The sequence below is a fragment of the Mycetomoellerius zeteki genome, unplaced genomic scaffold (assembly GCF_001594055.1).
Source record: "Mycetomoellerius zeteki isolate Tzet28-1 unplaced genomic scaffold, Tzet1.0 scaffold46, whole genome shotgun sequence".
Classification (NCBI taxonomy): domain Eukaryota; kingdom Metazoa; phylum Arthropoda; class Insecta; order Hymenoptera; family Formicidae; genus Mycetomoellerius; species Mycetomoellerius zeteki.
This window is the reverse complement of record NW_017257457.1, coordinates 64726-88013: the sequence shown is the minus strand read 5'-3', so window position 1 is coordinate 88013 and position 23288 is coordinate 64726. Positions and strand designations below refer to the sequence as shown.

Sequence of the window (23288 nt, the reverse complement as noted above, 5' to 3'; positions counted from 1 at the left end):
TCAATTTTTAAAATTGTATTTTGAATATATATTTATTAATTAAAAATACCAGAGAGCTTAAATGATACAACCAATTCTTAGAAATAAAACTACAATTACATAGTAACATATGTGGGAGTAAGGAGAACTCCGCAATTGTCATCCTTTTGCGCCATTAGAATATATCCGTCATTACCCCAGTAATTAGACCAAGAATTCTTTATCAGCCAATAACCTTTTCCATTCATAGTACCATATCCAACAGCCAAAACAGCATGATCCAATTTATCTTCGGTGTTGCCTATACACGAAAACATAATTATTTTAGTAACCTAAATTTTTTCATTATCATAAATAAAAGTTTATAAATCTTACCACAAACTGGGTCATAATATACTCCGTGAGAATAAAAAGAGAATGTCTTGTGAGAAGCATCAATAGAAACAGAGATAGGACCATGTTTAGCAATAGCGATTTTCAAAGCTTCTACGCTACGTGGAGTGACGTTAACAAAACCTGTGATCTTGGCTGTTAATGTTACGTTGTTTATATGACAGTATCCATCCTAAAAAGAAAAAGATTTCTTTGGTTTGCACGTTACCAATTATATTAATAATCAGATACCATTTTCAGTTTTAATAAATGTAATCGAATATATATTTTACCTGTCCTAAATAGCCACCATAATCCTCTTCAGTAGGTAAACCACCATGTTTCATTATCCACTGATATGAACGAAAATCTTCTCCACCATCGCATCCGTTATTACCAAATCCCCATGAACAATCGATGAGAGCCTGCAATATTAATACTACAATATTATTGATCTGCGGTATAAACACTATATATAATATATTATTATATATTATATTATAATATTAATAACACACACTTAGCATTATTTTATCAAAAAATTAGTAATTGAATAGAAAAAAAATTCATAAATTTTGATACTTCACGCTGCTTACCTGTTGAGATAGACGTACTAATTTATTATACTTCATGTAATATGCCCCTTCTACCGCACCAGTAGTACCAAAACTCCAACAAGAGCCACAAACAGACTGATCTATTTAAATAAGGTACATATATTAATGTAAATCTTTAATATTATATTTAATATATATTTAATATTACATTTAATGTATGCTTTATATATATATATATATATATAAATAATATATACATTAAATATAATATTAAAATTACAAACCTTTGACTGGTGTTACAGCGCCATACAGCCTCCAATCTATACTATCAGGAACATCTGTAATTTCCTCTTCAATATCATGCGGGAATGATGCTCCACCATTATAACCTGGGGTGTATTGCTTGCCTCGTAAAGCCTTTAATTCGAAATCGTTACGATCCACTAAATGATTTATCTCTAACTGATAACCCAAATTGGCACGATTTAAAGAATGAATAAATCTGAAAATTATTTACATGAAGCCATTACTTTTGGAATAATAATAATACAATACCTATCGTGGCATAAGTGTACCTGATATTTTGTCTAAATAAGTCTTTGCGATACATATGATCCAAGTCATCTTTGTAATTTTTATTATAAGTTTTTTTAAATTTATCAAATGCTTTATGCAAATGATCCTCATAATTATGTATGAATTCACGCATTGGGTTAAAGGTATATACATGATTTTCACCTGGACCTGGGAAGCTGACGCACTTTTCATCTACAAATAATTTTCTTTATAATTATAAATTTAATACAATAATTGTTTTACTATAATGTAATTAGAAAAACTTTATATCAGTTAGTAGTAACTGGAAAAATATATACTAAGAATTATAAATACCTTCTTTGATATTAAAGATATCATCGTCAGGTTTGTCAGAGGAATACCAATCATACTCCAAGTAATAATGATCATAATGTGAACCTAAAAGACTATTAAATCCTTTCATTTCATACCTCATAGGAATAGGTTCCTTGATTTTTGGTAGATACGGTGATTTCTATAAAGATTATTTCCTCCAAGTAAAACAGATTTATTTACCTTATTGTATACACAAATAATTTTATTCTTACCTTATAACGTATCCAAAGAGTATACTTGTTTGTTTTGTCCCCAATTTCTTGTACAAGTCGCCATTTCTCACACAATAATCCATCGATCATCTCTTCTCCAATACACTATATATAAATTTCAGTAAAAGCTACTTATACATTTTTTACATGTATATATACATATTTATATTTTATAAAATTACAGAAATGTAAATTCTGAGATTTTACTTACCTCCATTTCAAGTGTATCTGGAAGAATAGATTGTGGTTGTACTTTAAACTGATTAGTACCATTTATTTGAAGACATGTTTCTTCATTACTAACAGTTTCTGTTGTAACAGGTGCTATTTTTATACTTGCTCCATATTGTCCTTTGTGAGCCAATTGAAAGGTTTTAACCATTCCTATTAGAAAAAAATAGATATTATATATGTTGTTCATATGTGTTATACCAAACAGGTCTAAATTAAAAACAGATAATAAATAATTAGAGAAGACTTTTATTATTTTTTAATACCTCCATAATAATCAATCCTACTGGATCCACTGCTGCCATCATACCAAGCATAGAAAGGTTCTCGAATTTCTGCATATGGAATATACAATGTTCCTTTCACTGTATATGTTTTACTGAATGTTGGAGCAGTCAAGGTTTTTTTATGAAGTACCACTGCACAACACGTTCCTACAAAATTAAAAAAATATATAAGAGAACATACATAATAAATAAAAAAAAGTATATTACTAATGTATATCACTACTTAAATAGAATATAACTTACCACAGAATAATAGAAATATAATATTCCTAAAGTTAGACATTTTCACTGTATCTCTGAAATACATAACATATGGATGAATATGATAAACATTTATCGTTATTCGGATACAGCTGATATGGCTGACCTAACCAGATCACACCAGATTAAGATAAGATCGTATATATATATTATATATATATATATGTAGTATGTGTGTGGGGCAATAAAATCAAAGTATATATTTATTATGATGATTTATATAAAGAAGATATAATAAGGAAAAGACATATCGTTGTCGCAGCAATGAAATAATCATTATCAAATATTTATCGAGGGAGCAGAAACATTATTGTACATATATTGGCAAAACTACTGATGTACTAGGATACATATGCAAATAAATAAGATTAAAAGCATTTATCAGTTTTTAAAATAAAACTACATCATATAATAGAAATAAGTAGAAATACATCAAAGTATAACTATTGCATTGTTAAAAAGAAATTAATAACTTTCAAATATCAGGAAAAATGAAACTCGCAACATTCGTTTTATTTTCTTTAAACATCGTTGACAATGTCGTGACGATATTATCTTGGTTTTGTGGAAAGCACTAACTTTTATTCATTTATTTTATCCATCTTAGCGAAAACATCACGGTAATTTACTAATTTAGAACGAAAAAACGAAGATTTAATCTCTTAATGTATAATAATATATAAAATTTACCTCAATATTGCTATGCGGAAAGATCTGCCTCTCGATAGAACAGATAATAACTAATTATGCTGGAGTACACGATGAATCAACTTTTTTATCTCTATTTATGTTTGAAAATTTCGAGAAGAATCAGAGAACAATAACGGAAAATTTCCTTTGTTAGTTTAGTGACTTGTGAAGTTGAGTAGCACTGGCGACCGATTCAACCCATGTCGTTCACAACTGGCCGACCACATTGGCTGCGTTCAGCAGACTCAACAGTTTTGCAACCGTTTTATAATTGTCTGCTGAACGCAGCCAATATCAAGCATCAATTTTGATCACAAGATATATTTTGATGCTGAAAATGAGCGTCGAGCGTCAGCATGAAAAGGTACCTTAAGACCGAACTATGGATTCCGTCCTGTCCCAAAATTGACTGCCAGTACTAAAAATCTATAGTGCATGTAACATAAACTGTAGCATTTTTAATGCTAGCAGTAAATTTGGAACACAGCCACTGTAGCATTTTCAGTGTTGGCAGTAAATTTGAAACACAGTCAGAATGCTCCTGAAATTTTTTGGTACATACACAAGCATAACCAGGACACAATATAGGTAAGAACAGTAGTTCCACTCAGCCAAAAACGATGGTCACCGTTCTGCGTAATTAACAACATGGCGCACCAATCAGTTTCTCTATTCCCTAAGATTCTTCGCTCTTATAGGTGCTCATGTACAATTTTCATCATGGCGGTCGTTTGCATCAGATCAAAAGTGCCAACACAGAGTGAAACTACTGTTCTTACTTATACTGTGACCAGGGTGTCTTTTAATATTATGAGAAACAATTTTTAAAATTATAATGATTATAATTTTAGTGACTTTAGCCCCGGTTGCACCAACGTTACTTTGACTTTAAGCAAGACTTAAAACTTTCTCTGTCTCATTTTAAAGCGAAAGAGTGACAGAGACAGAGAGAGCTTTAAGCCTTGCTTAAAGTAACGTTGGTGCAATCGGGCCTTAATATTATTTTGTCTATCATAACTTATATAAGGACTAAGGCTATATAAAGCTATATATATAAAGAACATTTAATGTTCTTTATAGTTGCACTATGTTACACTTTCTGCACTTAAAATAAAATATAGATGTATAAATATAAATATATAATTACATAATCTCTAATAGAATGAAAACGAGAAAAAATGAATAATATAAAAAATATAGATACAAAAAATACATTTAAAAACCCCTGTATATCAAGCACAACTTATAACGAAGAATTTTTATCTGTTTCCAATGGAAACAATCACAGATGATAATGATGATTATCATTTTGTCAATTGACTTGTAAGATTCCACGAGACCTCCGAGTTAGTTGCTTATTAGATCAAGATTTATTATGTGTCATGTCACAACGTACTAAAGTTATTCATTTATACAAAACGGTAATAAAGTGTTACATATATAAATTAACATATTCGGTATCATTCTAGCGAATATGGTATTTCTTAAGATGTAAATAATAAGATGTAAATAAACTTAAAAAATGTACATTTTTTCACTTATTGCATATTTTTTAAAATTTTCGTTTTGCATTGTTCTTCAGCTGTTGTTCATGGGTCGAGACTATCCAATGGGATATCAATATTTCAGAACCAAGCTAAAGAGAGCCTTTGATAAAAACAAAACAGAAGCCGACCCCGAAAAGATAGATAAAATGATAAATCACGGTAATTTTGTAAAAAAAGAGTTGGAAGCTTTATACATGTTGCGCAAGTATAGAACATTGAAGAGAAGATACTATGATCAATAATAAAAGGAAAGTTTACCTGACACATCAACTGCAGATGTGTGATAAAAATGCTATATAAATTATTGCTGTTTTGTGTATAAATTAATTAATATGTAATTGTTATAAATTAGAATTAGTTTATATCTAATGTGCATATTCTTTGTACTACGTTAATATTTATATTTTATGCTCTGTAAGTAAAATGTTTCATCTAAAGAGTGTTTGTTTTTATTCGAACGATCGACACGATGGTGTCGTTCTAACCTAGCATCAATGCTAGTTGCGGAACATTTACGTTGTGTACTCGCAATTATTTTCGCATAAAAATACATTTAGCAAAAAATGTGTAGTGTATTGTAACGGAATTCTTTTTGTATTTTTATAGAATCATCTAAAATGGCTGCTTGCGTAGCTGTTATTGGCAAAGATGCAAGTATACACAGCTATTTTCCGCTTGATAGGTTATGACGTAATCATCAACACAAATTTTCCAATAAATACAATGAAGCACATTTATTTCAGCGAGTTTCTTTACATTGAATTATTCTAAGTAATAATAAATATCTTGTAGAACTCTCCAAAATTTATCAAAATACATCAATGTACGGATGAAGCTGCTGCATTGCAATTTCATTACAAAGTACATACATCAATTGATATTATAGAGGAAAAGTTGAATGTAGGAAATAAAACGACAGTTGATATACGCGATTTATACTTAGGCTTGTTATTTGCGACTGAAGAATACAAAATGTATGTAATATTACTCTTGTATAACATATTGCTCTATCTATATCATACCTACAAATTATGCATTAAATATGTTTTAATATTTCTGTTTTCAGATATGGTTATGCTACAAACACAAAGATTAAATTTGTCATAGTATTGCAATCATCTAATGTATCATTAAGGGATAACGAAATAAAAATAGTAACATTCTTTTTATACCTTATACATAAACTTAATATTAATTATGATTTGCAAATAATCTGTAAATGTTTGATAATCTGTTGATAGATTTTTAAGAAATTACACGCTGCATACTCCAATGCTGTTTGCAATCCATTTTACATTCCAGGTGACGAAATAAAGTCCAAGTATGTGAATTTATATATATATATATATATATGTATCTGTATGTTATAGAAAATATATAAAAACATTATAATTATTTATATTGAATTTTTTAGGTCATTTGATACGTCAGTGCTGGAAATAATGAGTGTTATATAATTTATAAATATGTTAAAAGTAATTAAAGAAATATTTCACACATTGTCGCAAAATGTAAAATTCACATACAAATGCTTTATGTAACTGATAATAAATTATATATAATAACTTATATTTTTGTAAAGTTGTATAACCAACTTTTTTCAATTATCCTTTTTTATCTTTCCTATTTGTACACTTTCCGTGTTCCTTTTTATTTATATTTTATATATCATTTTTTTACGTAATTATATATTTAATATTTTATTGTTGCTAGAAAATTATGCGGCATATCCGCTTGACTGCATATAAATCGAACCTTAAAAGGAATTAAATTCAGAATATAACTCGCTAAAACGAGTATCGCATTAAAAAAATATCCTACATGTTCAAAATTCTTTTTGATTGGTTTAATCGCGCATGTGTCTTCTCAATCGGATTTATAATTCGTTCTTGTACTTCCTGACGTCCAAAAGCAGCGAATCACAGACAGATGGAAAAACAAATCGTTTCATAGAAACGGTTCACGCAGCATGGCGGTAGCGCCCTGAATCGCAAACGTTTCCTATTTGGACCGTCATCGTGCATCGAAGATTTTTGGATTTCTGTGATTTTTTGAAGAAAAGTATTTGCGTGCACCGATTGATTCACCATGGTAATTATCGCGCTTCAATAATCTCGCCTGTGTAGTAAATGCTTTTCCGATCGCCAGAACCCGGTCTTCAGGAAACATGACAAACGGCTCACGTGTCGTTGAAGGAATAAATAATAATTGCACGATAAATGATTTTGATGCATTTTGTAGACACAAAGATTTTCAATTGGCTTTTAAAATGATTAGTTATGATTTTATTTAAAATGAAAAATTTTGTCGCGAGCAACTGAATAAATTATCTTATTTGATTGTAAGGTCTCCTTAAATCCAGTGCGGATCCTCAGAAATGAGGCCGGAGAGGAGAAGGCAGAGATTGCTAGATTAAGCTCGTTTGTTGGAGTTATAGCCATTGGAGACTTGGTTAAATCTACTCTTGGTCCTAAAGGCATGGACAAGATACTTGTATCTCATGGTAGATCCTCAGGACAAGTACATGTCACTAATGACGGTGCTACTATCCTCAAAAGTATTGGCGTTGATAATCCTGCTGCCAAGATTTTGGTAGACATGTCTCGTGTCCAAGATGATGAAGTGGGTGATGGTACTACTTCAGTCACTGTTCTTGGTAAATATGATGTGATTAAGTAAGAAGCAATGCATGTACTGGTCAAAGCTGAATCTCGAATGCTTTTAAATAATTTCATATGAATTTATATACCGCGTTTGTAGTCTCTTAAATTTCGTGCCAAATTAGTTTTCTAGACTTAGAAATGCAACTGAACTATCGTAGTAATATCACAAATTAAATTGATTAGCAATTTAATAATTTGATGCTCAATTGGCATCATTTTAAGAAGTAATTAATGTATTAAAAATCTGCAAATAAATTTATTGCAAAAAATATTACCTTATTCGGTAGTCGAACCTGGATCTCTAGCATTCCGTGCGAGCGTCTTAAACCTTTAGATCACCGAGACCTTAGTAATATTCTTTACAATAATCAATATATGGGAACATGCATCTTTCAGGCAGCGTGTACAAACAATAATAAATTGTTTATTATATAATATGATTACTGATTTGAATTTTCAAATTATTTAATTTTAAATATCATTAAATATTTTTAATAATCTTTAATTCAGTCTTAAATATCTTTAATTTTCTTTTTTTTTTACAGCTGCTGAACTTTTGCGAGAAGCCGAGAAGCTAATCGAGAATCAAAAGATTCATCCACAAACTATCATTAGTGGTTGGAGAAATGCTACAAACGTAGCGACTGAGGCTTTAAAAAATGCAGCCACAGACAATTCTGCAGATCCTGATCGATTTCGAGAGGATTTATTGAATATTGCTCGTACAACATTGAGTTCCAAGATCTTATCCCAGCACAAGGAGCACTTTAGCAAGCTTGCAGTTGATGCAGTGTTGCGTCTTAAAGGTTCTGGTAATTTGTCCGCGATTCAAGTTATAAAAAAACGTGGCGCAACACTTGCTGATTCCTTCTTAGATGAAGGATTCTTATTAGATAAAAAACCGGGTGTTCACCAACCACAAAAAATTTCTGACGCGCGTATACTTATCGCTAATACATCTATGGACATGGATAAAATCAAGGTTTATGTTCCTTCTGTTATGTATATTTTTCTTAATTATTTAATAAACCTATATGTCACATTTATATTTATTTATAGGTATTTGGCTCTAGAGTACGTGTAGATTCAATGGCGAAGATAGCAGAATTAGAAGCTGCGGAAAAAGAAAAAATGAAGGTAATGGACATTTCTAGAAATTTTTCACACATATCTATAAATATCTAATAATTATATAATTTTTTCTGAATCTACACAGGATAAGATTGACAAAATTTTGAAGCACGGCTGCAACGTCTTTATCAATAGGCAATTGATATACAATTATCCGGAACAATTATTTGCTGATGCCGGAATTATGGCTATCGAGCATGCTGATTTTGATGGTATCGAAAGACTCTCGCTCGTTACTGGTGGCGAGATTGTTAGTACTTTTGACAATCCCGATTTAGTCAAATTGGGAAAATGCAATCTTATTGAACAGGTAAATTTACAATTTACTTTTGTAATTCATACATAATATTCCATACTGTGGAGCACTCGATTCTAATACCTGTGTGATTATTAGTTTTGTTATAACTTTAATTATATATCAATTGCGTGTTATATTATTTCAGGTCATGATAGGAGAAGATACACTCTTAAGATTCTCCGGAGTTCCATTGGGTGAAGCGTGCACTGTCGTTATTCGTGGCGCAACGCAGCAGATCATCGACGAAGCCGAGAGATCGCTGCATGACGCGCTCTGCGTTTTAGCAGCTACGGTACGTGAGTCGCGAATAGTTTACGGTGGTGGGTGCAGCGAAATGATTATGGCTTGCGCTGTTATGCGAGCGGCCGCGGCTACGCCGGGTAAAGAGGCTGTCGCGATGGAAGCCTTCGCACGAGCGTTGCAGCAACTGCCGACCATTATCGCCGACAATGCTGGCTACGATTCGGCGCAATTGGTTAGCGAGTTAAGAGCCGCGCATAATTCCGGGGGCAACACCATGGGATTAGGTAAGTTTCTAATTCTTATGCTCTTTTATCGCTAAAAATATTTTTAAGTATATAATAAATTGCGCACGAGTGCTCTAAATGGTTTCAGACAGAATATCAAATTAAATTAAATTTGTTCTCCGATCTTGTACAGATATGGAAATGGGCAAAGTCGGATGTATGAAACGGCTAGGAATCACCGAATCTTGGGTAGTGAAGAGGCAAGTTCTCGTGAGTGCGGCTGAAGCAGCAGAAATGATACTGCGGGTGGACGATATTTTGCGCGCGGCTCCTAGAAAACGCGTGCAAGACAGAGGACGTTGTTAATTCATTCATTTATTAAAAAAAAAAAAAAAAATGTTTATTCTCGCTTTGATTTCATAATTGTCTGCAATTTTTCATACATATGTGGCCTCTTAAATTAATTGTGTTTAATTAACTAAATATTGTGTTAATCTCATTGACGATAACGCATTTGATAATATTAATGTACTAATGATAGTAAGGAGAATATATTCCACTTTTTGAACATTCTGTCATTTATAAATGAATTATATTCCATTTCTCGATCTCTCACAAATAAAGTATTATACAATAAGAAGCACATCTGTGTGTTCAAAATTTTTTATAACATTACAATAGATTCAATATTAATAAATGCTTTGAGATGCAATACTTTACATGAATATTTCACACTAGCAATATACTTTATTCATTTGCTTTATACCCAAGTCATTTTTATAATAACGTACAGATATAAGATTGAAAATGAAGTATATTTTAGTGATAAGGTAAATATTCATTTCACATGCATTTGATTTGTGACCCTATTTTTCTTAAAGTTCTACGAATTTTACTTATTCGGCAATCACAGCCTATGTTCCAATAATAAAAAAAGCAAAAAAGAATAAGACTGGCGTGTCTCGTAAATAAGTTTTATAAATTAACATTCTTATACTATATGGAAAATGGTCACACCATATTGCTAGTATGCTTACTAAACTAGTTGATGCATTTCATTGATTATTTAAGTTTATGACTATATATTCTTATATAATAGTCATCAATACTCCTTTATTGGAGGTGTCTTTATGAATAAGTTTTGATGGAATTATTCCAACACAGAGACCATTCTGGAGCATAACCACGTTATTTGAAATCCTTCATTAAAGCGGATTATACATTCAGTTAACAAAAAATTGGTCTTTAACTTGACTGAAGTACTAAAAAAAGTATATAAATCTCCACCAGATGACGCAAAATGTCTACAATCTTAATAATCAATTGATTAATACGCGAATCGTAATTTAGTATCGTAGCCAAGTTTATCAAGGTTCGGAGTACAAGCGAAATTGATCATTGGAGGTGGCCCACACATAAGTACGATAGTGTCGGGTGACGGTGGAAACATGTGCTTTTCTATCATATCAGTGCTTATATATCCTGTACTGTAAGGCCATTCATCGCTACTTGAATCTAACGTATACCAAAGTTTTAATTTATTCGGATACTTCTTAGCGATTTCATCTAATTCGTCTCGTAACAAGATATCTTTTTCTGTTTGATTGGCGAACAGTAAAGAGGTTTGAGTTTCGTCCGTAGGATCTTTTATTATTGCACGAATTAGTTGCAGCATTGGCGTGATACCCGTACCACCAGCGAGCATAACCATCTGTACAAATTTTTATTAACATATGTAACAGAAGAGTTGTTTTTAATAATGATAATATATATATATATATATTAACAAAATAAAATTATATTCTATATTATATATACATATGTATATATAGCAGCAAATGTATGTACTTGCCTTTTTAACATTATATTCCACAGCTGGTTCCTTTCTAAGAAGTTTTATAGTGACCTTTCCCTGTCCTTTGTAAATTAGTCTACCAGATGGACCTCTAAAGTCAATGGTATCCCCTATGTTCATATTTTCCAAGTATTGAGACATTTTCCCTCCTTCAGGGAATTTTGGATGTACATTTTTGAAGTATACCTATAAATCACGGTATCAAAACAGATTTTCTTTCATTATCACCAATCCTGTATTCTCACTTTATACCTTGATAACCAGATCAACGTAGCCTCGATTATCATCACTTGATACAGGCGTATACGAACGTATCACAACCTCTTCTCCAATTTTTGCTGTTAAATGTACATGTTGACCAATTGGCAGACCCAGGACATGATTTGATGTAGGTAATTCAAATCTAAATTTCCTTGTATCGTGACTTATTATGTCTTTTTGAATTAGAGGTAGACTATACTTAACTACTGGATCAACCAGTAGTACTGGTGCAGACTTTTTCTTCTTTTCACTCCAGGTTTTATATATTTTAAATGCTACTCCTATAACAACTATCGTTCCTACCGCAGCCAAAATTGGCAACACCTAGAAATATAAAATTTTATTTTAACATACATAACACGTACAACATTCTTACAGTTTTAATTTTGATGAAATTTTATCTTCTTTTTTTTAAATACAAACATGAATTTGATTTTTCACATTTAAAAAGTGCTGTAGGTACAGATTTTGTCAAATTTTTAAGATTTTTGTAGATTAAGCCTTTCAAGAAGTGATTATACAAATAAATAATGTCGTATATAAAAATTAATATTTGCACAAAAGTTTTTTATAGAACAATCCATACATAATTAATTAATAAGATGCTTCAGGGAGAAATATCTCTAAAATTAAAGTTTCCTGACTAAATCATCGTTTAAAAAAAAAACACCACGCTTATGTGCAAAGTACAAATTGTCGCTGGCGATAATCGCGTAACAATATCGTGATTGCACGATGGTACGCAAGATCGGATCGGTCGAAGCGAGTCTTACCAATGTTCGTACATTCGACATTGCAGTTGCACGTGGACCGGACCGAGAGGTTAAAGGATAGCGCAGAACAGCGCGGAGGAAATTGTACTACGGACTACGGAGACGCTCAGAGACGCTTGGCGCGAATAGGCGAGCTCGCGTGATCGAGATTGCAGATCGACTTTCGCCTTGGGCGATGATTCGCCGGCGTCTGTGCCGTCTGTAGGGTCAACGGGACGAGTGCCGTCGATTCCGGAACTCGCTCCGATCCGTTAAAATAGACTCGGCTTCTCGCGTTTTCGGAATAGGAACATTAGGCACGCGTATTTATAGCCGCATTACCCGCAGCAATGTATTATTACGCTGAAAACGCGTGCCTTTTTGTCATCGGCTGATCGACATGTGAGAGACTGTCCCGGGTCTTACTGCATACTTATCAATACCTATTAAGTATACATATCTCGATGCATTATCACTAGTTTCGTACAATCAGCGAGGAATACGAATGCGAACGTTATAGCCCTATAAGCGCATAATATTATTTAATATTAAATAATATTTTAGGCATATTCTCAGAATATTAAATATAACATTTTAATAATATTTTACTAAAATTATATAATATTAAATAATATTCCTGAAATATTAATGGATGGTTATATGTCCACTCCTAATAATGATTATCTCCTATTATATGATTATTAAAAGTAACATTTATTTAATGTTACTGTAATATCGTATAAACATTAGAAAATATTAGAACAGCATTTACTTTAATTTGTAAAACTGTTACATCTGTTCAGTATAAGTATACGTTTAAAAATTAAAAATGATTTTTGCTCTCAGTTGTAGAACTGGATATGTACTTAAAATCATGTTGAAACGTTTTTTTAGCACAAGATGCAGCATAGACTGATAAGAACTTTTCGTTACTTATAATATTTTCGAAATATTATAATAACGTTATTTTAATTTTTTTTTTAATAATATTCATGTAACATTCTAGGAACATTTTGCGCTTATAGGGAGACTTAACGCTGCTTTTCGCTTGTATGTTCTATTATCTTATATGTTTTATATCTTTTTTTTCTTTTTTCGAAATACCTAATTATCTTAATTTATGCCGGTTATATATAGATATTGATATGGTTTATTTAGAGCAACTGAATTAAATTTTAATTAACTAAATTGGCAGAATTCATTTCAACATTTTTAATTATATTATAAATTCATCGTCTCTAATCCGATTTTTCCTTCCTTGCATTAAGTAACAAAAAATTGATAATTCTATTCGCGTTTATAAAATATTATATAAATGCTGTTTTAATAAACTAATTGCCGATAAGTTAACAAGCACTTGTAATTGCATTTTGTCTTCTTTTCTTTTTTCTTTTGATCTCCAAGAAATTTAACATTAAATTATACATTAAAATAATTGCATTTATTTTATTTTAAATATATTACAATTTGTTAATATATATATATATATATATATATTCATGTGATTATCGTCAAGTCAGACGAATTATCAAACATCAGACGATTAACAATCGATTCTACATTCAATTCTTTTCTTATCTTTTGATTATGTAAAAACTGCGCCGCGTGGTAAGTATTGCTGCGTTTTAATTGCGTGCGAGAGTTATATATAACTTTTTCTTCCATTATGCTTATATCGTGATACATTAATTTTTAAGACACAAATTACATGCTCACGTAACATCTCGCGAAGCGTATTTCGACGTAATGATTTATCTCTATCGATATAAAATATATATTATATTAGGGCCTCTACAATACTCTACAATTCGCAAATCGCAAAACGTAGTTCGCAAATGCTGATGCAGACGATTATCGCAAGACACACACAGATTGCGTTCCCTTTCACGCATGATGTTCATGATGCACCTTTTGTTATTCTCACCGAATGTTAAACAAGAATAAATGATACACATTATGCGTGAAACGGAACGCAGCCATAGACGAAAACCAATTGCATATAATGAAAAAACCAACGCAAATCTTCATTCTGCGTTTGCGAATTATGTAGAAGCACCTTTTATTATACGTATTATGTAGAAGCACCTTTTATTATACGTACTTGAGAATCAATTATTGCTTTCATATTTTTTACTCCAATTTCATTGAAAGACGCGCGCGCGCACACAAGAAATTTCTGCGAGTTGCTCGATGCACGTTATATATATTATTCAATTAATCAGATTTATTCGTGATGAGAGACGAACAAGGAGTGAGAGACTTGTGTTCTCTCGAGTTACGTCAAGAAATGTATTACATCGTTATCGTCGGCAGTGATGTAATTGCAATATCTTCTACCCACCTTTCTCATTTTTTCACGAAGAGAGATAAAGCGTTTTTCGAAGCCAATTTAAACAATGCCGATTTCGATTACTTTATTTTCTATGGCGTGTTTTGATAATATTAAAAGTATTAGTTATTTTAAAATAATATGATAATACGCTATAAAAAATTATGATCAATGTGTGATGTAAATAAATTCTTAGCTACGTTTCTCTCTTCCTTTTTTCTCCTTGTATTTTAATCTCCTTTTTTTTATTCCTCTTTTATTCTTTTATTTATATTAATTGTTCTTACATTTTTCTTTCCTGCTTCTATAATTTTTTTTTCTTTTATTCTGAAAATCTCTCTGGCCACGAAACATGTAGCAACGTATTATGCTTGTAAGATACGCGACTGTTATTTAATAATCTCACAGTAACGATTCTTCGTATGAGTGATTCTATTGTTGGCTGTTGATAATAACGGTAACGCACATTACATAACTGACTTTACTTTTCTTGGACAATTCAAGGATGTAACAGATATTTTGTAATCAAAATTCCTACGTTCTAAACTTAATATCCTTATCTTTTTTTTTTTCTAAATTATCTGTCACCCTATGAACTGAATTTCTCGACATTGCATTCTTGTTGCATTGCATTCTTTTCGCGCATTAATTTAGATCGTGCATTTAGGGGTGTTTTCACGACGATATATAGAGCGAGAAAATTAAAAAAAAATGTAATTACAATACAGTATATTTATTCTACTTGTTAAAAGATAGAAGTAGTAAAAATAATTTAATAATTAAATAAACCAAATTCTATTGAGTAAGGAAAAGATATATAACTGCATCTTTTGTAGATTGGAAAGAGAATTCAGAATAAAGACATGAATTTAAATTATGTTTTCAGAATAGGAGAAAATTTGACTTTAATTTGTAAATAATAATTATTATCACCTTGACATGAAAAATACAATTAAAGGTCACTGTAAATCGTTGTCATAGGCTGCGTTCAGCAGTTTTGCAACCGTTTTATGATTGTCTGCTGAGATAGGACCATTCTTCTAGATCTAAAAGTATGATCCAATCAGCGCGAAGGAAACTTCCAACAGTTGTAAAACAAACGTTCTGCTGAACGCAGCCATATGCAACGTATAAATTAATAGTGCAACTCTATATTCTTAGAATATTAAATGTACATTTAATATTCTAAAAATATGCTTAAAATATTAAATAATATTATGCGCTTATAGGGAATGAATATATATATAAAGCCTTAAGAAATAGGGAGGTCTATAATAACGATCAAAGCTGGATGTTTAAATATAATAATTCAATGTGAATTATATATATATATAAACACACACGCACACGCACACACACACACACCGCACACACACACATGTACAGGATGATCCAGAACAATCTAGGTGTTCCTGAAAAGACATATTCCTGACTTAATTCTAAGATAATTTTCCTTTTACCCCAGATCTACAATAGGGTTTTAAGCCTTAAGCCATAAGAAATGGGCGAATCACAGTCGATTATTCCCCTCGGATTCGACTGTAATTGGTCAATTTCTTACGGCTTAAGTCTTAAAACATCTATTGTAAATCCGGACTTACGAAAGTTTTGTCTGAAGCTTACAACGACATTTCCTCACTACCACCTCTAGCATAAGGTTTGTCGCGTCACATATGCTCCAACACGTTCCAATATGCTCCTACCATAGCTTTTACTCACTCCAATGCGCTTGATAGAGTGAGTAGGAGCTATGGTAGGAGTACGTTGGAACATGTTGGAGCATGCGACGCGACAAACCTCTTAGGGTGAAATCACACGGTGTGGAAAAAGACTGCGGAATAGAGAATGCGTCATTGAAGCAACCAATCAGCGCTATTCTGAATAGCGCTGAATAGCGTTGATTGGTTGCTTCAATGACGCATTCTCTATTCCGCAGTCTTTTTCCACACTGTGTGATTTCACCCTAATTGGTGACTTTTTCTGCTTTTCCGTCAAGGTGTGAACGCGCCTTTATTTCTTCTATTGTGGGTGCACCCAAAGACATAATAGAGAATGGACTGCATGATCCGTGGTCAAAATGGTCGATAAAAGTAAGAGATAGGGACCGTCAATCTGTATCTCTTTCCATTTAATGGTATAATGGGAAAGAGAATGAGAGGAAGATTGGTCGTCTTCTTCACGGTTTCTCTCTCTCTCTCATTATTGTCGATCATATTTGATACGGATCGCGCTCGCGCACTGCGCAGTCCATTCTCTGTTTTTGCCTGTAGCATGTTTGTCGCTAAAGGTTAGAATTGTCAAAAGTTATCAATACAAATGCATAAGCTTTATGAGAAGCTGTGTATATAGTTAATTAAAAATTCATGGCGGTTTTACATCGCGCTTTGTTCACTTGGTTCAATTTGCTCATATTCTTGATCTTACTTGTTTTGAGGCTTGATCAAAGAATACAATGGAATTGGTTCATAATTTTCATTCCAATGTGGCTTTACGACAACATTCTCCTTATTTATATTGCATTTAATATGATTTCGTACTGCAAGAATGTACGTAACTTTAGTTTGAAGCGAGAAGTAAGTGTTTTATAATTTGATAAGACAAAATAAGATAAAATTTTCTTTTATCCTCTTGCGATTGAAAATATTTTATTCCAATTTTTTTTTTCGCGTACATTTATTTTATAAAAGTAATATTTTATGTAAAGAAAGAAACGTAATAATTAAGAAATATTTCTAACAATATAAATCTTCAGTTAATTAAGTAAAACCAAATTTTAATGTACAGTATAATAAAATTGTTTCAGACGCGGTACATGATAGCTGTGATCTTGAAACTGTGTGCACAGATTTTGATTTGTTTGAAATTAGAGGCCCCTCACTGGTCTCTACCAGCCAAAGCAGTACTGGCACCATTCTGGGTACTTTTTCCAATATTAGCCATAGATGTTATTTACCATTTAATGCTACAAACTACATATTAATAATGAATGAACTTGTTTATTTAAAGTTATTTAAGTATGTGTATATATCATATTAATAAAAAATTATTTTGTAAGTGTTACTTGTTGTACATAATCAATTATTTGATAAACTATTTTTATAAATTATTCAATTTATATTCTAACATTATTGTATTGAATAATAAAATATTATATAAGTTTATTTTGTATGCCTCAATTTAAATGTATATAAAATATAGAAATATTTTTTATATCTGTATATCTGTTTTATTCATTCATTCATTCATTTATTCAAACATAAGGCAAGGTTTTCTTTGGTAAGATTAAATTGATTTATAGCACAGGATCTGAGAACATATAGCAATTTTGAAGTATAGATCTAGTCTACTATAAATACTTAGTATTGCACAAGGCCGAATAGGACAGAGTTAAAAATAAGTAACTCCATGACAGTGCCTGTAGCAATCTTCTCATCAGTAAATGAGTGTTTCCAATTTATAATTAATAATTTATATAAATGCTATTGTCGGTGAATTTAATTGCATAGAAAAAATAGAAGCAAGTTACCAACTGTTTGCAAGAGAGAGGAAGAGAGAATTGTTTTTATGATTACACAACATTCACTTAAGTCTGATCGTGTATAATTATTGTGACAACCATCTGTGAATAACAAACTGGTTTTGCAGTAATTGTGAAAAAAAGGTGAGATGTAATTAGAATATAATCATGAAAGAAGAAGATAGACTAGTAATATCTAACAGTTTGCTAATATTGATTGTGGCAGAATATAATAATTGAACGTATTTCTATATAAGTTTTATATTTTCTTGGATATATTTTCACTTTTTTACATATACACATATAATTTTATATATAGAAGAAATTGTTTTCCTCTCTTTCTCTCTAACTGTAAAATAATCTATACAAGTATATTTGATATCGATTTTTAGGTGACAATGTGGCTTTTTATACTTTTTTATTCAGCATTTATATTACAAAAATCCGAAACTGCAAATGACGTACAGATTGTAACAGTGAAAGAAGTGATAGCTGGACACTTGGCTGAACTCCCATGCTTAAGTATTGATGAACATCATCGTTTCATGTTCTGGCAATTTGGAACTAACAATGTTATTGGTCCAGGGAATCCTTTAAATGAAAAGAAATATAATTATGAAGTACTGACTGGCATACTTCAAATTAGAGTATGTTTTTAAAATGTATCATATACTCTAAAATTTTTCTCTTTTAAATAACAGTTAATATTTAATAAGATGTATTATCAAAATTATATTTATAATTAGGGTGTATCAACAGCAGAATCTGGATTTTATAAATGTTTTTCAAAAGGTTTATTTGACGATTCTCAATTAAAAGTTCATTCTGTTGAATTAATAGTTACAAACGACTGGGAGCAACTTTGGGAAAATGATTTTGAGGTATTTTAATACACATAACATATATATACATACATACATATATGTACATTACATAAAAATAATCACAAGCTTGTATTTTATTAAAATGTATATTTGAATAGACAAATCTGTTACGGGGAATGACTGCTGTTATGGTACTAGTGGTTGCTGTAGCTGTTGTTCTTCTAATTATTACTGTTAAGAAAAAAAGAAGTCAAAGATTCTTTGGTAATTTTTTATAAAAATTAACGAATAGAAAGAAAATGCATTTTCATACTGTGTGAAAATATGATTATCTTTTATATATAATTATTTTTACAGATCTCGAGGAGTCGAGAGAAAATTCTCCAGCACGCTATACACCAGATAATGCACCTGGTGTTTCATCACGCGTCGAGAACGTTGGAATAGATAACGCTGTTCTTGATATTGATTTTCCTAAAGTATTTAATCAAATGCAGAAGGAGCAAGCAATGCCATAAGTTTTAATTGTATTGTGTATATCATGAAATTATATTATTTTAGTGTTTTATTCTTAAGTGTATATTTTGCAATACATGTATTTTAGAAATATATATCTTATAATTTATTCAAAATATAATTATTATTTAAAATAAATAAGTTTAAAATCGATTTTGAGAAATAACTGAAATAAATCAAAATTTTTCAATTACACGAAAAGTTATTATTTAGAATCTTACATAATCTTTTTGCATATATAAATTATATATATTCATACCTTAAATATATTTTACTTCAGTTGTTTTCTTCCTTGTAGAATTGTTGTACGTCAGTTTTTGTTTCTACAGGAAAATGTGCACTAGGTGTGGTATCCATTATACCTTCCACAAAACGTCCTTCTTCCTCCTCTTCATCTTCCTCATCTTCAGGTTCCGCTTCAGTTTCGAGTAAACGAATCTTTCTATTATTTTCATTCAAAATAGCAGCTACTTTCCGAGAGCCACTGACTGCTAGTCGTCTCGCAGATATTCCTTGAAACGGTTTCGGCCACGTTGCACCGATGATGTCGGTTATCGATATTATTGCCTCATTATCTTGATATTCAAGCGTACTATGTAATGGCATTTGTATGAGAAACGATGCATGAGTTTGTTTATTTAATATAAGCAAACTAAGATAATCTTGCGAGTAAAATTGCAGATCTACTATCACAGTATCGATGTTTTCTTTTGAACATTCTCCTAGATGTGCAGAAAAGTTAATTATTCTTATAACGTAATGGAGAAACAAATTAATTATATTATAATTGTATGTAATACAATTCAGCTACTAACCTTGCTTTTGCGTCACATCTAACGTAACCATCTTTGAACTAAGAGATATAGGATCTATAGACGAATATTTTATGTTAAAAAGTCTTAACAATTTGCTGTCAGTCTCGCTCATAGCTAACAAAAAATTTCCATCGCTTGTTACAGTTTGCGAACACATGAAAAATGTAAATGATGGCAAAGAGACGGAGATCATCACAAAGTGATCAACTAAGCTTTGATAGGCTTCAGCAAAAACATTTTCTACAGCGGCGACTAATTTTACATGAGACTGTAGTAAAGATAAATTAAAATTCTGCTTTACTATATGTGCATAATTGTGCAAGCAATCATTTGTATCGAGCAAAGCAGCCCATTCGCTTCCTTCCGAAGTCAGGGGAGTCTGCAGATTTTCATGACGCAAATATTGACCCAATTTTTCTAAATTTACTCTACCGTTTGCTTTTTCTGCTGACTTACACGACTTACTTCTGATGGTGCTCTTTCATCCGTTAGTTGAAGAATGGCTACATACAACCATCTATAAATATAATAAGAAATTAAAAATGAATTATTAAATATACATAAGTTAATTAATCATTCAATTTTTGACTCATATACCGGAAAAATGCTTTATAATTGCGCATACTCTGGTCTATAACTTGCTCGATTTCATACGATTTTGCCAAGAAAGCTTCAGATTCATTAATGGCATTAGTTACAAGTGTTTCATCACGTAGTCCTAATGCTTCATATGTGCCACCTACTCTCACCATACCTCTCAATTCAGCTAATTGATAAACCAAGGCCATACCAACACTAGTTAAATTTTTCGAGACTAGTTTCTGTGAAAATAATCTCTTTACATTCTAAACTTGTATGATACACATAATTAAACTAAAAAAAAAATATTTCTCAACATACTTGTATATTACTGTAACACATTTCAATACTATGTCCAAATTTTTTTAATCCTTTCTCTGTGAGATCTCTAAGTAGAAAAGTTTCTAAATTTTTCGTAGGTATTCCAATCATTAGTAGTTCTAAAAAGTCTGCAGACATACTACCAGGTGGATTTGCTTCTGCATATCGTGCGAGTTTTTCATCCATTTCCAAGAGTATTGTCTCCCAAGCTTCGCAAGTAGCCATTAAGGTTCGCGAGAGATAATCTTTCAAACATTCTACATTAGCTTGAGTTTGCGCAACCTGAGAATAAAATATATAAATTGACTTAATTTTTTTTTTTAAATTTTAAATTGTTATACACAATACTTAAGAAAATAATGCCTTTTGTTTTAATCTTTACTATGAATTACTCACAGCATATATATATATATATATATCATTCTCAAGATACCTTGAGAAACGCTGTTTTTTTAAATAATGAACAAGATATTCTAGTTGTCTTAACACAATTATTATCCTTCCATGTGATCCATATCGGATTATTAGATCCACCTGTGATTTGCAAGATTGGTCCAAGGCCTACAGTTATAGTGCCGCAATAAAACATGCCAAAAATATACATTAATGCTGTGCCATCTTTTTGACCAATCTATAAAAAATCCATATAGCTATTAATCATAAAGTTACAAATGCTTTGTCTATTAGGATTGTGCTTTACGATATTTACAAAGAGCATATCCAAAATATGAGACAGAAATTCTTTCCGCTCAGGTTCTGCGCTATAACTTCTGATTAAACTAGGCAGAGGTGGCAGATATTCGCCTGTAGGTTTATTAGTTTTATCACTTGTTAATGAACCTTCATGTTCAGAATTAGACAGCGGCAACCACTTAACACAAACAATCAATTCATTTGTAGACAATTTAGTTTTGTGAATGATATTTTTAGTTTCAACATCAACAAGACACAATAGCTTGGAAATCTCATAGCACACCGCAAGCAGCTTTCCATCTGGTCTCCATGCCAAATGGACAGTGATATCAGATTCATCTTGAGGACTCAACAACCATACTCTTTGCCATGTGAGTCTATGAAGGACGACTTCACCTATAAGAATATTTTTAAAAATTTTCCCAATATTCGTTAAATATCTAAGTTAAAATTAAATCAAGTAATTAATTCTGTTTTATTCACGAATAATTATAAAAAGGAGAAAAATAAATATTAACTTTAAACAATACCTTTACAATGTTAACTTTTAAATCTAACCTTTGATGTTGCTAATTGCTAAAAGATCCATCTTCGGTGACCACAGCATCGTCGTCACCTCTGCAGGGAGCTGACGCTCCTCCAACTGTCTCATGGCCCCAGCCATATCTCGGACTTTCTTTTAAATACAATAGATGACATAAAATCCTCACCAGGCAAATGTCTAATCAAAGCAGGTTACTTCAATTACACGTGTACGAAACTTGTCTCTTCTTCTTCTGATTTAGCATGGCGCTCGTCAATGAAATGACGGCGAATCCGGCTAGACGAAATTTATATTTACTACGACTTGCTCACGTTTTCCAACGTTCGCATAACTTACAATTAGAGAAAAACCGTTTGTGTACAAACATTATATCACATGGATGCGTTCCGTTTCAATATGGACGCATAGGGTGTATTCAGTACCACGACCGCTCACTGAGCGCTCAGTGAGCTCTTATATCTGTGGTCTATATTTTTATATATATATATATATATATATATATATAGTTCTAACGGAATATGCCAATAATCTTGGGCCCCAAGATGAAAACACGTTAAATGTTTTCCAAAGTAAAATTTTATTTAAAAACTGATTCACGGACGACCTGACCCGATATTTTTGGAAAAATTAAAATTTTGCGGAATATCTATATGGAATATATATAGAACATTCTCG

At 31.5% G+C, this 23288-nt stretch overlaps 7 protein-coding genes across 8 annotated transcripts; 4 read left to right on the top strand and 3 right to left on the bottom strand.

Moving 5' to 3' along the window:
* On the bottom strand, positions 1–3722 carry 26-29-p (C1 family peptidase 26-29-p). Its single transcript, XM_018454829.1, has 12 exons — positions 3502–3722; positions 2794–2846; positions 2530–2697; positions 2244–2416; positions 2033–2137; positions 1800–1959; positions 1484–1676; positions 1193–1410; positions 948–1048; positions 645–776; positions 355–544; positions 1–280 (listed from the first exon to the last, which is right to left on the bottom strand). The coding sequence occupies exons 2-12, from the start codon at positions 2831–2833 to the stop codon at positions 96–98; spliced, it is 1665 nt and encodes a 554-aa protein (XP_018310331.1). The 5' UTR covers positions 2834–2846; positions 3502–3722; the 3' UTR covers positions 1–95.
* A 1017-nt stretch (positions 3723–4739) lies between these two features.
* On the top strand, positions 4740–6545 carry LOC108726976 (trafficking protein particle complex subunit 2-like protein). The gene is made up of 7 exons (XM_018454840.1): positions 4740–4922; positions 5084–5207; positions 5655–5698; positions 5841–6022; positions 6115–6202; positions 6290–6369; positions 6463–6545. The coding sequence occupies exons 1-7, from the start codon at positions 4884–4886 to the stop codon at positions 6503–6505; spliced, it is 600 nt and encodes a 199-aa protein (XP_018310342.1). The 5' UTR covers positions 4740–4883; the 3' UTR covers positions 6506–6545.
* A 472-nt stretch (positions 6546–7017) lies between these two features.
* CCT2 (chaperonin containing TCP1 subunit 2) lies at positions 7018–10244 on the top strand. The gene is made up of 7 exons (XM_018454830.1): positions 7018–7139; positions 7395–7704; positions 8257–8693; positions 8771–8848; positions 8928–9152; positions 9286–9667; positions 9801–10244. The coding sequence occupies exons 1-7, from the start codon at positions 7137–7139 to the stop codon at positions 9971–9973; spliced, it is 1608 nt and encodes a 535-aa protein (XP_018310332.1). The 5' UTR covers positions 7018–7136; the 3' UTR covers positions 9974–10244.
* Positions 10245–10313: 69 nt separating this feature from the next.
* Positions 10314–14768, bottom strand: LOC108726970 (NADH-cytochrome b5 reductase 3). Of its 2 annotated transcripts, none has more exons than XM_018454832.1 (4): positions 12497–12895; positions 11715–12047; positions 11460–11648; positions 10314–11318 (listed from the first exon to the last, which is right to left on the bottom strand). In XM_018454832.1, the coding sequence occupies exons 1-4, from the start codon at positions 12515–12517 to the stop codon at positions 10935–10937; spliced, it is 927 nt and encodes a 308-aa protein (XP_018310334.1). In that variant the 5' UTR covers positions 12518–12895; the 3' UTR covers positions 10314–10934. The 2 variants fall into 2 exon arrangements, with proteins under 2 accessions (XP_018310334.1, XP_018310333.1); XM_018454831.1 differs by lacking the exon at positions 12497–12895 and adding an exon at positions 14577–14768 and having other exon boundaries at positions 10315–11318.
* A 2338-nt stretch (positions 14769–17106) lies between these two features.
* LOC108726977 (transmembrane protein 60) lies at positions 17107–17813 on the top strand. The gene is made up of 2 exons (XM_018454841.1): positions 17107–17377; positions 17608–17813. The coding sequence occupies exons 1-2, from the start codon at positions 17168–17170 to the stop codon at positions 17782–17784; spliced, it is 387 nt and encodes a 128-aa protein (XP_018310343.1). The 5' UTR covers positions 17107–17167; the 3' UTR covers positions 17785–17813.
* Positions 17814–18155: 342 nt separating this feature from the next.
* On the top strand, positions 18156–19663 carry LOC108727009 (uncharacterized). The gene is made up of 5 exons (XM_018454896.1): positions 18156–18465; positions 18714–18968; positions 19068–19202; positions 19304–19409; positions 19503–19663. Exons 2-5 carry the CDS (start codon positions 18720–18722, stop codon positions 19661–19663), a joined length of 651 nt encoding a protein of 216 aa, XP_018310398.1. The 5' UTR covers positions 18156–18465; positions 18714–18719.
* APC4 (anaphase-promoting complex subunit 4) lies at positions 18844–22996 on the bottom strand. The gene is made up of 9 exons (XM_018454895.1): positions 22628–22996; positions 22086–22465; positions 21810–22007; positions 21377–21658; positions 21074–21297; positions 20942–20993; positions 20477–20855; positions 19921–20383; positions 18844–18912 (listed from the first exon to the last, which is right to left on the bottom strand). The coding sequence occupies exons 1-8, from the start codon at positions 22731–22733 to the stop codon at positions 19938–19940; spliced, it is 2067 nt and encodes a 688-aa protein (XP_018310397.1). The 5' UTR covers positions 22734–22996; the 3' UTR covers positions 18844–18912; positions 19921–19937.
* Between the last annotated feature and the right edge of the window lie 292 nt (positions 22997–23288).

What these genes read in the sequence shown, in the direction of transcription:
- LOC108726970 (XM_018454831.1), bottom strand. Translation starts at nt 14,600, where the DNA reads ATGAAAGCAATAATTGATTCTCAA. An exon ending in AAGCAATAATTGATTCTCAA is followed by an intron (nt 12,048 to 14,576) that starts GTACGTATAATA and finishes TTATATTTCTAG; the next exon opens with GTGTTGCCAATTTTGGCTGC. An exon ending in TGGAATATAATGTTAAAAAG is followed by an intron (nt 11,319 to 11,459) that starts GCAAGTACATAC and finishes AAATTTGTACAG; the next exon opens with ATGGTTATGCTCGCTGGTGG.
- 26-29-p (XM_018454829.1), bottom strand. Translation starts at nt 2,833, where the DNA reads ATGTCTAACTTTAGGAATATTATATTTCTATTATTCTGTG. An exon ending in TATATTTCTATTATTCTGTG is followed by an intron (nt 2,698 to 2,793) that starts GTAAGTTATATT and finishes TTAATTTTGTAG; the next exon opens with GAACGTGTTGTGCAGTGGTA. An exon ending in CAGATACACTTGAAATGGAG is followed by an intron (nt 2,138 to 2,243) that starts GTAAGTAAAATC and finishes ATTTATATATAG; the next exon opens with TGTATTGGAGAAGAGATGAT.
- LOC108726976 (XM_018454840.1), top strand. Translation starts at nt 4,884, where the DNA reads ATGTCACAACGTACTAAAGTTATTCATTTATACAAAACG. An exon ending in AGATAAAATGATAAATCACG is followed by an intron (nt 5,208 to 5,654) that starts GTAATTTTGTAA and finishes GTATTTTTATAG; the next exon opens with AATCATCTAAAATGGCTGCT. An exon ending in GGGATAACGAAATAAAAATA is followed by an intron (nt 6,203 to 6,289) that starts GTAACATTCTTT and finishes ATCTGTTGATAG; the next exon opens with ATTTTTAAGAAATTACACGC.
- APC4 (XM_018454895.1), bottom strand. Translation starts at nt 22,733, where the DNA reads ATGGCTGGGGCCATGAGACAGTTGGAGGAGCGTCAGCTCCCTGCAGAG. An exon ending in AGCAATTAGCAACATCAAAG is followed by an intron (nt 22,466 to 22,627) that starts GTTAGATTTAAA and finishes ATATTCTTATAG; the next exon opens with GTGAAGTCGTCCTTCATAGA. An exon ending in AGATGTGACGCAAAAGCAAG is followed by an intron (nt 20,384 to 20,476) that starts GTTAGTAGCTGA and finishes CTGCACATCTAG; the next exon opens with GAGAATGTTCAAAAGAAAAC.
- LOC108726977 (XM_018454841.1), top strand. Translation starts at nt 17,168, where the DNA reads ATGGCGGTTTTACATCGCGCTTTGTTCACTTGGTTCAATTTGCTCATA. An exon ending in ACTTTAGTTTGAAGCGAGAA is followed by an intron (nt 17,378 to 17,607) that starts GTAAGTGTTTTA and finishes AAATTGTTTCAG; the next exon opens with ACGCGGTACATGATAGCTGT.
- CCT2 (XM_018454830.1), top strand. An exon ending in TGGACATGGATAAAATCAAG is followed by an intron (nt 8,694 to 8,770) that starts GTTTATGTTCCT and finishes ATTTATTTATAG; the next exon opens with GTATTTGGCTCTAGAGTACG. An exon ending in AATGCAATCTTATTGAACAG is followed by an intron (nt 9,153 to 9,285) that starts GTAAATTTACAA and finishes ATATTATTTCAG; the next exon opens with GTCATGATAGGAGAAGATAC.
- LOC108727009 (XM_018454896.1), top strand. Translation starts at nt 18,720, where the DNA reads ATGTGGCTTTTTATACTTTTTTATTCAGCATTTATATTACAAAAATCC. An exon ending in CTGGCATACTTCAAATTAGA is followed by an intron (nt 18,969 to 19,067) that starts GTATGTTTTTAA and finishes ATTTATAATTAG; the next exon opens with GGTGTATCAACAGCAGAATC. An exon ending in AAGAAGTCAAAGATTCTTTG is followed by an intron (nt 19,410 to 19,502) that starts GTAATTTTTTAT and finishes TTATTTTTACAG; the next exon opens with ATCTCGAGGAGTCGAGAGAA.